This window comes from Salmo salar, chromosome 27 (assembly GCF_965601325.2).
Source record: "Salmo salar chromosome 27, fSalSal1, whole genome shotgun sequence".
NCBI lineage: Eukaryota > Metazoa > Chordata > Actinopteri > Salmoniformes > Salmonidae > Salmo > Salmo salar.
This window is the reverse complement of record NC_138317.1, coordinates 16,470,001-16,486,341: the sequence shown is the minus strand read 5'-3', so window position 1 is coordinate 16,486,341 and position 16,341 is coordinate 16,470,001. Positions and strand designations below refer to the sequence as shown.

General features: G+C 42.2%; 1 protein-coding gene across 1 annotated transcript in view; it reads left to right on the top strand.

The window, feature by feature from the left end:
• Positions 1–7,832: 7,832 nt before the first annotated feature.
• Positions 7,833–16,341, top strand: part of dus3l (dihydrouridine synthase 3-like (S. cerevisiae)) — a 25,651-nt gene continuing 17,142 nt past the window's right edge. The window contains exons 1-2 of the mRNA NM_001140439.1: positions 7,833–7,849; positions 8,406–8,505. Of these exons, the coding sequence (NP_001133911.1) occupies positions 8,414–8,505 (92 nt within the window). The 5' untranslated portion in view covers positions 7,833–7,849; positions 8,406–8,413. The remainder of the gene's footprint in view (positions 7,850–8,405; positions 8,506–16,341) is intronic.

The following is a 16,341-nucleotide window of genomic DNA, read 5'->3' as shown; positions in this document are numbered from 1 at the left end:
AATACTAAAATCGTATTTTTCAGATTAGTCCCCTTGCCTCCCTCCCTCCAATAGTCTCCTCTCGCCCACCCCTGCCCAATGTTTCTTTTCAAGGCAGCATATGCTAAGAGCTCCGTCAATACCCTGACAACAGCTATCTATTTTCCTCCCTCGCTATTTTACATCTCAAGCGGCTCATTCTACCCGTTGACAGGGGGACCAGCCTTCCAATTCAGTAGCTTTCACAGCTCTGACAGTTGGATCCCTGAGCCTGCCGCTGGTTTCAAATAGAGACTTGTTTAGTCGTAATGAACTATTCTGCACAAACTCCCAAAGGTATGGCGGCTTGTGCTAAAAGCGAAAACTGGACTATTCATGTCGGCTTTTTTCTGAAATCTCTTTCTGTCACTTGGTCTCTCTTTTGCTCTCACTCTCTCACACTCTCTCTCACACACTCTCTCACCATCTCAGTCCAGTTTTAGGGTTTACCGTAGTTTTTTTGTTTCCACTTGGATGACTTGTTAGGCAGGGGATAGAGAGATAGTTTGAAGAGTAAACAGCAGGGAAATGTGAGATATGGGTTGGTTAGGTTTAGTGTGAGGGGGAACAGTTAACATTTTGTAACATCACTGCCAATAAACAGCTTGACTCAAACCTTCACAACTTACTTTTTGTATTCTGGAGGGATTCAAAATAGTGGAATTTATTCATATTTTGGCAATACTTTGGGCTGAACCAAGGAAGAAGCAGTCTTGATATGTGCTCATAAGAGACCACTACTTTGACTTGCCAACCCCAAATGATCATACTGTAGGATAGCTTGTGCTAATGTAAAACTTATGTCAATGAGAAACGACCGTTAGGAGAAGGAGAGAGAAAGTAAAAGAGAAAACTCAGACCGGGAGAGAGAACTCAGAGTTAAGTCAAAGGAGAGAAAAATAGTGAGAAAGAGGAGAGATGGAGCAATAGCAAGACTGCAAAAGTACCAGATGTGTAGGAAGATTATGCTAATTTGACTTATTCATAGTCAAAACACCTCCACACATGTCAGAGAGGACTGCATTTGGCCCCTCTAGTGATAAACAAATTATACATGAAATCAATTCCTTCTCTCTCAATACATTTCCCTGTTTGCCATCCATTGGAGCCTTGTGCTCTCTCCTGTTAGGCTAACATGCTGCATTTCTTCTTCTAATGAGAGCATGGGAGCAGCCACAGTGCTAAGGCCCCCGCCTGCCTGCACCGATCAGCTCCTCCCATTGCAACGACAGTCAGCGCTAACTAGTCACCTGACGCTAACAAGTCTAACTGTAGCCCAGCTCAGTAGGTTAACTATACTGAACAAAAATATAAATGCAACATGCAACAATTTCAATGATTTTACTGAGTAACAGTTCATATAAGGAAATCAGTGAATTGAAATAAATTCATTAGGCCCTAATCTATGGATTTCACATGACTGGGCAGGGGCGCAGCCATGGGTGGGCCTGTAAGGGCATATGCCCATCCACTGGAGAGCCAGGCTCAGCCAATCAGAATGAGTTTTTCCCTACAAAAGGGTTTTATTACAGACAGAAATACTCCTCAGTTTCATCAGCTGTTCGGTTGGCTGGTCTCAGATGATCCCGTAGGTGAAGAAGCCAGATGTATATGATTTCACATCAATGCCTTCAACATTTTGTTCAGAGTACAATTACCCCAACATCTACCCTCTATCATATGATGCATTAACCAATAAAGCAGCTAACCCCAACCCAACTATGATGTTTAAAGTAGCTCCCAGACCAAACCCATCTGCATGTCTTATAGTGGAATCTAGTCTCTCTCTCTCTTTCACTCCGCTTCTTCTGTCATGGTGTCTTCAAGCTCACCCATTATGCAGCTGGACCTCACTTCACGTGAGAACTATGCACCCCCCAAGGAGAGACATGACGATCTTTACCGCTGCAAGTACTGTACGGAGTAGTGTGTGTGGCCCAAACCAACGCTGTACCAACACCCCCGCCTGGTGTCTCTTGATGTACACTCTATCCCCAGAATTCAGCCCTTGCCCTTAGTTATCTCTGCTTTCACCTGAGGATATACACACAGCAACACCTCGGTAATTTCCTGACAACATAAACTCTCCTCCTATGGCAAGATCACTAATTTGTGAATAACCGTCTCCCCTGTACTCCCATCGGTCTCCCAGTTACCAGTTACCAATCCATGTGGCACGAGTCCTCATAAACTGATATCCCAACAATGCTACTAAAGTAACCCCTGTTACTACTAACATGGCCCATGACTAGTCTCACAATACCCCTCATTTGCACAGTAGTCCAGTTCCATGCTGTCAATATAGCATCCTTCGCTACTAGTACTGCTCCATCAGTTACTGTCCCTACCGTGACTGCCATGAGAATTACTCCTGCATGTAATCTGTCAAATATTCACCGGTTGTTAGAAATTGGGAAAAAGATTAATGATTTGGGAAAAATATCCAACCCAACAAAACTCAGAGTCACAGGTGTCCTGAAAGTTTACCATAGTGTCTGAAATTCCACCACTATTTTTCTAATCTCACCATGAACTAGGTATGTGTAATGTTCAACTAAATTCCCATATTGTGTACAGTTATCTGTCCTCTCTCCCTCCCATCTCCTGTAACAATATACAGTCTCTGGGAATGATACTCCTCTATCATTACATCTAACCCATAACACACTAGTCACTACTCCTAGTGCATTTTCCACAGTTATAAACATACTAACACATTTTCAAATAAATTAGTCAATATACATCATTCCCTCCTCTGGAACAATGAACACCCTTATGTTCCATTAAACCTAAAAACATATTGACTTGAAAAGGAAAGAAAAAAAAGTAGATGTTTAATAACTCATTGATGCGATGTAACATAACAATTCTGAATACAGGGTAAAACAAAAGACAACTAGAAACTTGCATGGTTGTCCCAAGCTATCATCCATTGATTCCCTAACAAACCATATCCCTTCAGGATGACACTTAGAGATAAGGTTTCTGGAGACTCTCTTGGCCAATGTTTTTTAGTAGCGCCCCCACCCCTCATCGTTCTTTAGCAATTCTCTCTCGCTGTATCCCAATCACAACTAAAAATATATATAAATTATCCAACCCAAATCTAGAATGACAGTCCTTAGTGCTTACTTTGAGTCTAGGACTCGAATTCCAGCTTCTCAATTTAGCACACATCATCCCTGTTAGAACATACATTTATAAACAACCTTTTATTGCTGGTGGTAACTCACGAGTGGCCTGGTAATGAAAAATCAGTATCTCAATGCATTCTTAGTCTAAATAGTTCAATTACGTCTGTCCTTCATTTTAAGGTTAACCATGTTGTTACATGAACTGAACTCTCATTTTAATATGGTGAAACTCTTCCTTTGAAAATATTTTTTTCAAAAGAAACATTGGAAAAATTTGAGACCACCTTTACTCCACACACAGAGATGCGTACAAAGCTCTCCCTCACCCTCCATTTGGCAAATCTGACCATAACTCTATCCTCCTGATTCCTGCTTACAAGCAAAAATTAAAGCAGGAAGCACCAGTGACTCGGTCTATTAAAAAGTGGTCAGATGAAGCAGATGCTAAATTACAGGAATGTTTTGCTAGCACAGACTGGAATATGTTCTGGGATTCCTCCGATGGCATTGAGGAGTACACCACATCAGTTACTGGCTTTATCAATAAGTGCATTGAGGACGTCGTCCCCACAGTGACTGTACGTACATACCTCAACCAGAAGCCATGGATTACAGGCAACATTCGCTCTGAGCTAAAGGGTAGAGCTGCCGCTTTCAAGGAGCTTATAAGAAATCCCACTATGCCCCTCGACTAACCATCAAACAGGCAAAGCGTCAATACAGGACTAAGATCGAATCGTACTACACCGGCTCCGACGCTTGAGGGATGTGGCAGGGCTTGCAAACTATTACAGACTACAAAGGGAAGCACAGCCGAGAGCTGCCTAGTGACATGAGCCTACCAGACAAGCTAAATAACTTCTCTGCTCGCTTCGAGGCAAGTAACACTGAAACATGCATGAGCGCATCAGCTGTTCCGGACGACTGTGTGATCACGCTCTCCACAGCCGATGTGAGTAAGACCTTTGAACAGGTCAACATTCACAAGGCCGCTGGCCAGATGGCTTACTAGGACGTGTACTCCGAGCATGTGCTGACCAACTGGCAAGTGTCTTCACTGACATTATCAATCTCTCCCTGCCTGAGTCTATAATACCAACATGTTTCAAGCAGACCACCATAGCCTGTGCCCAAGAACACTAAGGTAACCTATCTAAATGACTACAGACCCATAGCACTCACGTCTGTGAGCCATGAAATGCTTTGAAAGGCTGGTCATGGCTCACATCAACACAATTATCTCAGAAGTCCTAGACCCGCACCAACAGATCCACAAATTATGCAATCTCTATTGCACTCCACACTGCCCTTTCCCACCTGTGCAAAAGGAACACCTATGTGAGAATGCTATTCATTGACTACAGCTCAGCGTTCAACACAATAGTGACCTCAAAGCTCATCACTAAGCTAAGGACCCTGGGACTAAACACCTCCCTCTGCAACTGGATCCTGGACTTCCTGATGGGCCGCCCCCATGTGGTGAGGGAAGGTAATAGCACATCCGCCCCGCTGATCCTCAACACTGGGGCCCCTCAGGGGTGTGTGCTCATGTACTCCCTGTTCACTCAAGACTGCACAGCCAGGCACGACTCCAACAATATCATGAAGTTCGCTGATGACACGACAGTGGTAGGCCTGATCACCGACAACGATGAGACAGCCTATAGGGAGGAGTTCAGAGACCTGACCGTGTGGTGCAAGGACAACAACCTCTCCCTCAACATGATCAAGACAAAGGAGATGATTGTGGACTACAGGAAAAAGAGAACAGGTTGTAGTGGAGCAGGTTGAGAGCTTCAAGTTCCTTGGTGTCCACATCACCAACAAACTAACATGGTCCAAGCACACCAAGACAGTCATGAAGAGGGCACAACAAAAACTATTCCCCCTGAGAAGACTGAAAAGATTTGGCATGGGTCCTCAGTTCCTCAAAAGGTTTTACAGCTGCACCATCGAGAGCATCCTGATTGGTTGCATCACTGCCTGGTATGGACTCCGACCGCAAGGCACTACAGAGGGTAATGCGTACGGCCCAGTACATCCCTGGGGCCAAACTTCCTGCCATCCAGGACCTCTACACCAGGCAGTGTCAAAGACTCCAGCCACCCTAGCCATAGACTGTTCTCTCTGCTACTGCACGGCAAGCGGTACCGGAGCGCCAAGTCTAGCCCAAGAGGCTTCTAAAACAGCTTCTACCCCCAAGCCATAAGACTCCTGAATGGCTAATCTGATGGCTACTGAGACTGTTTGCATTGCACCCCACCCTCTTCTATGCTGCTGCTACTCTCTGTTATTATCTATGCATGGTCACTTTAATAACTCTACCTACATGTACATAATTACCTCAATTACCTCGACACCAGTGTGCCCTGCACATTGACTCTGTGCCGGTAAACCCTGTATATATCCCCGCTATTGTTATTTACTGTTGCTCTTTAATTATTTCTTATTCTTATCTCTTTTTTCTTAAAACTGCATTGTTGGTTAAGGGCTTGTAAGTAATCATTTCACTGTAAGGTCTAGACCTGTTGTATTCAGCGTTTGTGAGAAATAAAATTTGATTTGATTTTGATATCTAATAGTTAAATCATAGTTTAAAAGAAGGTGACCTGGTTCTACTCTTTTTGGCCATTTTCTGGTGTTTTGTGGTGGAAAACTGAGTGGGTCTTGCACAACACGTCAACCCTGTTACCCATAGATAAAACAGGCTGGAAATGTTTTAGAAATATATTTTTGTTGTTGTTGTGAAGCCTGCATTCAATTGCCACTCCCTGGAAATGTGATTTTTATGACAGAATGTAAACATTTTGCAAAATTGAAAGTTTTTTTGACCAAGTTAGACTTCTAAATAGGCTCACAGAGCCTAGACGCTTACAGTTTTCAGAATAAGATGTTTGCGCACAGTTTGTAAAGCCACTTAATAAGCATTGCCTGGTTGTATTGAATTCCAGATAGAAGACTTTCCCCATAGTTAAGTGTTGTCATCTGTAGCTTTAAACAAATTCCCATAAGATTGGTGTATTTGATAAGCTGTGAATAAAATGTACTCTATCAACTCTTGAATGAATGTTTTCACTTCACAAGGACATGCAAACTTCAACATGAGCATGCTGTTATGACATCAAAACATAATACTTAAAAAAAGGGGTAGTTATTGCTGTGGTACATGTGTTTTAGTAAGTTTGCCTTTGGGCAGTTTGACAATGAAAGTGAGACGTACAAAGAATGTATGAACCTGTCATGAATCACATACTGGCTTGACTTTGCACGGGCAATAACATGATATCATTTCTACATAAGGTATTCATCAAAACTGGTTACTTAAAACCATCTTCTGTCCCCTGCAATAAGAGAGCATGTTTGAAGTAATGAATAAGCAACATACCGTATTTTATCTAACGTCCCTCTCTATTTAACAGTTATTTACTTGAATAAACAAGGCTAATTGAACTGTAGGCCAGAGAAACAGGAGCCTACAGACATCATTCAGGCTGAAGGCATAACAACCTACCATTTCTCTCCTGAAAGAGCAAAAGAAGACCCTTTTCAAAGTTGGTGCCCAGGCCTGTTCCCCAGAAAGTTTTATCTCCCTTGTGTGACTGAAGTGGTTCATGCTAAATGTAGGCCACTATCACTAGCGGAGAATATTTCTGCTCCAGGGCAAAGGCCTCTAAATACATAATATCACAAGGCTTAAAGCTGTGCCAAGAGTACAGAAGCACCTACAGTACACACCAAAGTAATTTCATTTATGTTAATCTCAGTAAAATCATGCCAGCACACATCAGATGTTTGTTATTGTAACAACCTTAACCCAACACCCCTGAATTTGCTACAATATTGTGGCAAGGTAAGAATATGAACCCAGGTTGTTGGTGTGATAAGCAAACACCCTACGCATCGCACCAATAGTGTTAATCCACTTGGTGGTAATTTTGACTTGGCTCATATTGCGAGGATTGCTACACTGCCCCCTCTGAACAGGAAGGCACTTCACCATGCTTTGATTATTCAGCCCTCTCACACCTTTTGGGCTGAAACGCTAGAGGCGTGGGGATGGGTAGTCAGGTGGCAGACCATTGATGTAAAGGCATGAAACTGTTTTGAGCCCAAACCTTCCTCAGCAGTCCTCTTTTGTCTAAAATACAAAAAAATCTAGACACAATTTTAATCAAAACCTGTTTTCATTAGTGCTGAGCGATTAACCGAAATGTCGGTCTTCTTTTGGTTTTTAAACAACTAATTGACCAATGTTGGTTCAATTATTGAACTACATACATTTTTCCCCCTATTTTCTTTCTGTGAGCTCAATGCACAGTTTCCTAGAGATATATCAGGCCAAGCCTGCTACATAAAAGAAATAGAAGCAGGCGAAATTGAGAGGAGAGCAGTTGCTTTGCAAGGTATCTCTACATTAAATTACATAATCTAAGTGATTGATAGTTGGTTTTAATAATCAGTCCAAAATTTAACAGACCTCAAAGTACTGAATGGGTCGCTCAGTACTATTTTATTCGATTTTTTTTACATTATAGTATCAATGAATAAATATACAAGATTCAATACAACTGAACCTCTAACGGATTTTTTTATTTGCTGGGATCCAAATATTTTGATAAATGCGTCACACGGACCGGATAAGGTGTTGCGCAGGTCGATTGTCATGCTGTGGTAGCTAGTTTGTTTTGGATTATCAGGTACTCTTGAGTTTTTAATTGACTGGTATTGTCACCTCAGCATATTACCATAGTTTTAGTGATATTTTACTTTTGCATAATAACTTTCTTCCACTTAATCAACGCATAATAATTCGGGAGCGACATGGTTAGCTAACGTTACGGGCAGCTTAACTTGATTTGCTATCTAGCTTGAGTGCAAGGCTAGCTGTCATGCATTTGTCATAAAATGCAGCTCGCCAAGTTTAGCTAGGTAGCTTTGCTTGCTTAATTTAACTTATCATGAAGTTTCCATGGGTTTATCTCTAAGTGTATCATTTAATCATAATAGCTATGAGTTTTGCTTTCCCGAATGTGCTACTGCAACATTGCAGTGGTATATTGTTGCTGACATGGATTTCTAGCTAGCTACAGTAGCCATAATGCATTAAGTAAAGCTACCACCCTTGTTCAAGCCAGCCAAGACCCGAGCCCAGTGTCTACTAACGTTACGTGTTAAAGCAAGCAACTGTCTGCCACGTTAGTTAACAATTCTAGCTAGCTAACTAACCAACTAATGTTGCGATGTTTATTTCAGAGGGAGTTATGGAGACCGAGACAACCCCAAATATACCCACAGAAAGCCATGGACATGGGATGAATGGGACTGATAAAGGCAGAGCTGCCATTAAATCCCAGTAAGTGTGCTTCCTGTTGTTACTTGGCTGGAACAAAAGTCTGCTCACACAATGGCCCTCTGTGAATACAATTCGCCACCCCTGCCCCAGACCATCACCAGTCTGACACGAGTACTGATGGAACAAGCCTCAATGAGAGAAACTATACAATGAAAAAGAAGACTGGTCGATTATTTTGGTCGAGCAGTATGATTTGCGCCTGTCTGGGTGGACTAATCCATTGTGGTGGCTGTGGGGATCACTCTAATACAGGTTTTCCCAAACTCTGACCTGAGGCGCCCGCCTCATGTGCGTAATAGCAAAGTCACCCAGCATATTTGTGTTGAGAATAATGCGGCGGAGGCAGCAGTGGAGTTAAGAGACGAGGAAACAGCCCTTACCTTAATTGTCTAAGAAAAGTGAGGAGAGAGGAAACCCCAACTTAATTAGATCTATAATCAACAGCCTAACTGTTAATTGTGCCTGACTTTATAAATCATCCATATATATTTAGCTACAGAAATAAGATGGGTCCTGCTTGTGTTGCCTGTTTGAGTGTTTGTTTTAGGGATGCATGATATATCTGTGAACATGTAGGAATCGTCTGATATTAGCTAAAAATGCCAACATCCGTATCGGCCGATGTCTAGTTTAACGCCGATGTGCAAAACTGATGTCAAAACAGACTTGGATACCTATATAACGTAGGTACATGACATAATGACGCCACATAAAATGTTGTGCTACATGTGCAGCACTGCATTCCTAACCTAGCCCACAATGTCTGCTGTGTGGATCGAGCTGTTAACAAGTCGAGCAGTCATTTGTAAGAGTAAGAACATTTCAGCGAGACAATTCAAAAGGCAAAATCCATTAAAGCCAAGATAATGGAATTCATTGCCCTTGACAATCAACTGTTCTCGGTCGTGGGTGATGTTGGCTTTCGCCGACTGGTCGAGCACCGGTACACACTACCAAGTGCGCTATTTTTCAGATGTTGCCCTACCGGAGTTACACAGTAATAGCGTAACTGATATTAGCTTCACGACATACATACTATGGAACACCGTTTGGGTCTTTGCGTGTCAAAAGAAATACTGTTGCACTGTCAAATCTGTAGAAAAAAAGTCTGCAAACAAGCAACAACGGCCACGAACGATGTGTTTACAATACCACGTTGGTAATAAAGCATTTGTTTGACCTCAACTTCTGGGGTAGCTAGCTTTAGCTTGGTACCTAGCTAGCACCAATACAACCAGCCTGAAAACAATGACCAGTAGAAACTGCAGTTATTTAAATTATTCTTAGCAATGATTTAGGAATCCTTGTCAGTAAGTATTAGCTAGGTTGCCACTTGTTGTTCGCCTACTGAAATTGAACTTCAGTTCATTAAAATAAATAGCTAGCCAGCTACTTAACCCGGTTGCCCAAAGCTAAAGTGAAAAGCAGCCAGCTAGGTTCATCTGGCTAGTGACGCTCGACCGGACCGGGTTATGTATTGTGAAGCTAGCCACAATAAGGATTAGGCACATTAGTGGAATTTGCGATTTGCCTTCAAAATTGACAGTGATGCAAAGGAACACAAATAGTAGAATTACGCCATACTTTTATTTTGAAGGCTAACCGCAAAGTCCACTTGTGGTTAATCCTTATTGTGGCTAGCTTCACATAGATGGGTCCGACCACCATTAATCAAATAAGAACTGTCTTATAAATTAGGGTTATTTTAGATGATGACACCTAGCTATATAGTTAGCTAGCTATAGCTACTGATACAGATTGTCATTTTGCTATGTTTTTGGGGAAGAATGTTATTTGCATCCATGATCTAGCTAGCTTTTTTTTTAATGACCAGCACTGTAGGTGCGCGAGACAACTTTACCAGCATCATAGCATACGTATCGATTAATCATTGTGACATATGAAATACGAGTGATAGTGTAATCATTGTAATAACTACGTAAAAAATATATGTTATAACCAATTTATTCATGTGATTATGATATGCTAAAGTCAGGCTCGATTTACCACATCCATGCGATGCATACATGTGTCACGTAAAGAGAGCAAGGGTTGAAGGAATAGAATGCTTTTCATAAATAAATGAGGGATTTTGGTAATAACTTTTCATTAAGAAATGGCTGTAATTATGTTGCTACTTCAGCAACACAGACACCGCGATAAACACTGATGCTCTGTGGTGGTCGCTGCAGCAGGGAGGAGAGAGAGACAACAGGTGCTAGTCACACAGTCACTCGCTGTCATTTTTAACACAGAGCAGCAAGTCTGAGCTTGGCCTGGCACAATCAAATGTGTGCTTAAAGCATCATACAAGCTCTGCATATATACTGAACAAAAATATTAACGTAACATGCAACAATTTCGAAGATTTTACTAAGTAACAGTTGGTTCATAGAATGAAATCAGTCAATTGAAGTACATTCATTAGGCCCTAATCTATGGATTTCGCATGACTGGGCAGGGGCGCAGCCATGGGAGGGCATATGCCCACCCACTTGGGAGCCAGGTCCACCCACTGGGAGCCAGGCCCAGCCAATCAGAATTTTGTTTTTCCCCAAAAGGACTTTATTATAGACAGAACTACAACTGAGCAACTCCCCATCCTCAGACGATGCCGCAGGTGATGAAGGCAGATGTGGAGGTCCTGGGCTGGCGTGGTTAAACGTGGTCTGTGGTTGTGAGGCCAGTAGGATGTACTGCCAAAATCTCTAAAACAACGCTGGAGGTGGCTTTTGGTAGAGAAATTAACATTCAATTATTTGGCAACAGTTCTGGTGGACATTCCTGCAGTCAGCATGCTAATTGCACACTCCCTCAAAACTTGAGACATCTGTGGCATTGTTGTGTGACAACACACCACATTTTAGTGGCCTTCTAAATGTCCCCAGCACAAGGTGCACCTGTGTAATGATTATGCGGTTTAATCAGTGTCTTGATATGCCACACTTGTCAGCTGGATGGATTATCTTGACAAAGGAGAAATGGCCACTGACAGTGATAGAAACAACAATTTGTGCACAACATTTGAGAGAGAAGCTTTTTGTGCGTATTGAAAATGTCTGGGGCCTTTTGTTTCAGCTGTTAGTTTTTCACTCTGTTTGTCAGAACCTAACGGACAACTAGTCAGAGCTCAAACCAAGTTTATTCACCCACTGGGTCAAAGAGCTGAGAAGACAAAGACATGTTTCTACCAGCACAAGTATTTATACCCTCCTATTAGACGGAGTCTCCTGCGTAATAAAGGAATGGCGCCAGAAGGGATGGCTGCCGTTTTACAGGCTCCTAACCAAATGTGCTATTTTGTGTTTTTTCGCATTGTTTGTAACTTATTTTGTACATTGTGTTGCTGCTACCATCTCTTATGACTTAAAAGAGCTTCTGGATATCAGAACAGTGATTACTCACCTCAAACTCGATGAAGATTTTTTCTTTAATGAGTCTGACGTGAAGGATATACTGCTTCTCTGAGACCAGGCCCAAATCCCCGTCATTCACGTGAAGAAAAGATGGAAATAAAGGGGGCAGAGGTTGGGGTGCCTTGTGAGATTTAGTTGGCGAGTGAGTAACACACCTCTACCATCAGTTCTATTGGCAACGTGCAATTACTGGAGAATAAACTGGATGATCCGCATTCGAGACTATCCTACAAATGGGACATTAAAAGCTGTAATATCTTATGTTTCACTGAGTCGTGGCTGAACGACGACACGGATAATGTACAGTTGGCTGGGTTTTCCGTGCATCGACAGAACAGAACAGCTATGACTGGTAAGACGAGGGGTGGTGGTGTGTGTCTATTTGTCAATAACAGCTGGTGCGCAATGTCTAATATTAGTTATTGCTCGCCGGAAGTAGAGTACCTCATGATAAGCTGTAGACCACACTATCTACCAAGTGAGTATACATCTATCTATATATTTCGTAGCTGTCTATTTACTACCACAAACCTATGCTGGCACTAAGACCGCACTCAACGAGCTGTATATGGCCATAATCAAACAATAAAATGATCATCAAGAAGTGGAGCTCCTAATGGCCGTGAACTTTAACTTCTCTAGGGTAGGGGGCAGTATTTTGACATCCGGATGAAAAGCGTACCCAAAGTAAACTGCCTGTTACTCAGGCCCAGAAGCTAGGTTATGCATATAATTGGTGGAGTTGAATAGAACACACTCTAAAGTTTCCAAAACTGTTAAAATCATGTCTGAGTATAACAGAACTGATATGGCAGGCGAAAACCTGAGATAAATCCATCCAGGAAGTGTGATTTTTATGTTTGTAGTTTTCCATTGTCTGCATATACAGATTCCATTGACTTAGGACTGAAATCGCACTTCCTATGGCTTCCACCAGATGTCAAGTCTTTAGAAATTGTTTCAGGCTTGTATTCTGTAAAATGAGGGAGTAAGACCACTTTGAATGAGTGGACAATTCAGCGTCCCAGAGATTTTTCATGTGCACGCCCGAGAGCGCGCCTTTCTTGTTTTTCTTTTATATTGACGAAGCTTTTGTTGAAATATTATTGATTTATTATGACTAAAAACAACCTGAGGATTGATTATAAACATTGGTTGACATGTTTCTACGAACTTTACTGATACTTTTTGGATTTTTCGTCTGCCTGTTGTGACTGTCTTTGAGCCTGTGGATTACTGAACAAAACTCGAAAACAAAACTGATGTTTTTGGATATACAGAGGGACTTTATCGAACAAAACAAACATTTATTGAGTAAATGGGAGTCTTGTGAGTGCAACCATATGAAGATCATCAAAGGTAAGTGATTAATTTTAGTGCTATTTCTGACTTGTGGACCTCCTCTACTTGGCTGGTAACTGTAATGATTTGTCTGCTGGGCGCTGTTCTCAGATAATCGCATGGTATGCTTTCGCAGTAAAGCCTTTTTGAAATCTGACACCGTGGTTGGATTAACAAGAAGTTAATCTTTAAACCGATGTATAACACTTGTATGTTTTTATGAGTGTTTCTGTTTTTTAATTTGGTGCTCTGCAATTTCACTGGATGTTGGCCAGGTGGGACGGTAGCGTCCCACACCCCCTAGAGAGGTTAATGCGTTTTACCTAATTTCTACCAGCAAGTCACATGCAACCAGAGGGAAATAAAACTCTAGACCACCTTTACTCCACACACAGATGCATACAAAGCTCTCCCTCACCCTCCATTTGGCAAATCTTACCATAATTCTATCCTCCTGATTCCTGCTTACAAGCAAACACTAAATGAGGAAGTGCCTGTGGTCAGATGACGCAGATGCTACACTACAGGACTGTTTTGCTAGCGCAGACTGGATTATGTTATGGGATTCATCCAATGGCATCTGCCACGCTGATCCTCAACACGTGGGGCCCCTCAGGTGCGTGCTTAGTCCCCTCCTGTATTCCCTGTTCACCCAAGCACGACTCTAACCATCATTAAGTTTGCTGACGACACAACAGTGGTAGGCCTGATCACCGACAACGATGAGACAGCCTATAGGGAGGAGGTCAGAGACCTGGGAGTCTAGTGCTAAGGACAACCTCACCCTCAACGTGAGCAAGACAAAGGAGCTGATGGTGGACTACAGGAAAAGGGGTGCAGAACATGCCTCCATTCACATCGACAGGGCTGTAGTGGAGTGGGTCGAGTGTTTCAAATTCCTTGATGTCCACATCACCAACAAACTATCATGGTCCAAACATACCTAGACAGTCGTGAAGAGGGCATGACAACACGTTTTCCCCCTCTGGAGACTGAAAAGATTTGGCATGAACCCCCAGATCCTCAAATTGTTCTGCTGCACCATCGAGAGCATCCTGACCGGTTGCATCATCACCTGGTATGGCAACTGCTCGGCATCCGACCGTAGGGTAGTGCGTACGGCCCAGTACATCATTGGAGCCAAGCTTCCTGCAATCCAGGACCTATATACTAGGCGGTCAGAGGAAGGCCCAAAACATTGTTAAAGACTCCCAAGTCATAGACTGTTCTCTCTGCAAACTCAGGGCAAGCGTTACCGGAGCCCCAAGTCTAGATCCAAAAGGCTCCTTAACAGCTTCTACCCCCAAAGCTATAAGACTGCTGAACAAATAAGAAAATGCCACGTGGAATATTTACATTGACCCACCCCCTTTGTTTTTTACACGGCTGCTACTCACTTTACCCCTACCTACAGTACCAGTTAAAAGTTTGGGCACGCCTATTCATTCAAGGATTTTTCTTTATTACTATTTTCTACATTGTAGAACTATAGTGAAGACAAACTATGAAATAAAACGTATGTAGTCATGTAATATCCACAAGTTTTAAACAAATCAAAATATATTGAAATTCTTCAAAGTAGCCACCCTTAGCCTTGATGACTGCTTTGCACACTCTTGGCATACTCTCAACCAGCTTCACCTGGAATGCATTTCCAACAGTCTTGAAGGAGGTCCCACATATGCTGAGCATATTGTTGGCTGCTTTTCCTTCACTCTGCGGTCCAAGTCATCCAAAACCAACTCAATTGGGTTGAGGTTGGGTGATTGTGGAGGCCAGTTCATCTGATACAGCACTCCATTACTCTTCTTCTTGGTCAAATAGCCCTTACACATCTTGGAGGTGTGTTGGGTTATTGTCCTGTTAAAAAACAAATGATAGTCCCACTAAGCGCAAACCAGATGGGATGGCATATCGCTGCAGAATGTGGTAGCCATGTTGGTTAAGTGTGAGTTGAATTATAAATAAACCACTGACAGTGTCACCAGCAAAGCTCCATCACACCACCACCTCCATGCTTCACGGTGGGAACCACACATGCGGACATCGTCCATTCACCTACTCTGCATCTCACAAAGACACGGCGGTTGGAACCAAAAATCTCATATTTGGACTCATCAGACCAAAGGACAGATTTCCACTGGTCTAATTGCTCGTGTTTCTAGGCCCAATCAAGTCCATTCTTCTTATTGGTGTCCTTTAGTGGTTTCTTTGCAGAAATTTGAGCATGAAGGCCTTATTTTCACGCAGTCTCTTCTGAACAGTTGATGTTGAGATGTCTGTTACTTGAACTCTGAAGCATTTATTTGGGCAGCAATTTCTGAGGCTGTTAATTCTAAGTAACTTATCCTCTGTAGCAGAGGTAACTTTGGGTCTTCCTTTCCTGTGGCGATCCTCATGAGAGCCAGTTTCATCATTGCGCTTGATGGTGTTTGCGACGGCACTTGAAGAAACTTTCAATGTTCTTGAAATGTTCAGGATTGACTGTCTTTCATGGACTGTCGTTTCTCTTAGCTCTATTTGGTAAAACGGCTCATAAGTAATCTTCTTTATACCACCCCTACCTTGTCACAACACAACTGATAGGCTCAAACACATTAAGAAGGAAAGAAATTCCACAAATGAACTTATAACAAGGCAAACCTGTTAATTGAAATGCATTCCAGGTGACTACCTCATGAAGCTTGTTGTGAGAATTCCAAGAGTGTGCAAAGCTGTCAAGGCAAAGGGTGGCTGCTTTGATGAATCTCAAATATAAAATATTTTGTTTTGTGTAACACTTTTTTGGTTGCTACATGATTCCATATGTGTTATTTCATAGTTTTGATGTCTTCACTATTATTCTACAATGTAGAAAATAGTAAAAATAAAGGAAAAACCCTGTAATGAGTAGGTGTGTCCAAACTTTTGACTGGTACTGTACATCTACAAATTACCTTGATTAACCTATACCCCCGCACATTAACTCGGTACCGGTACCCCCTGTATATAGCCTCTTTATTGTTACTTTTTATTTTATATTTTACTTTAGTTTATTTAGTCAATGTGTCAAACATGATTTGACATCCAGACAGCCAAT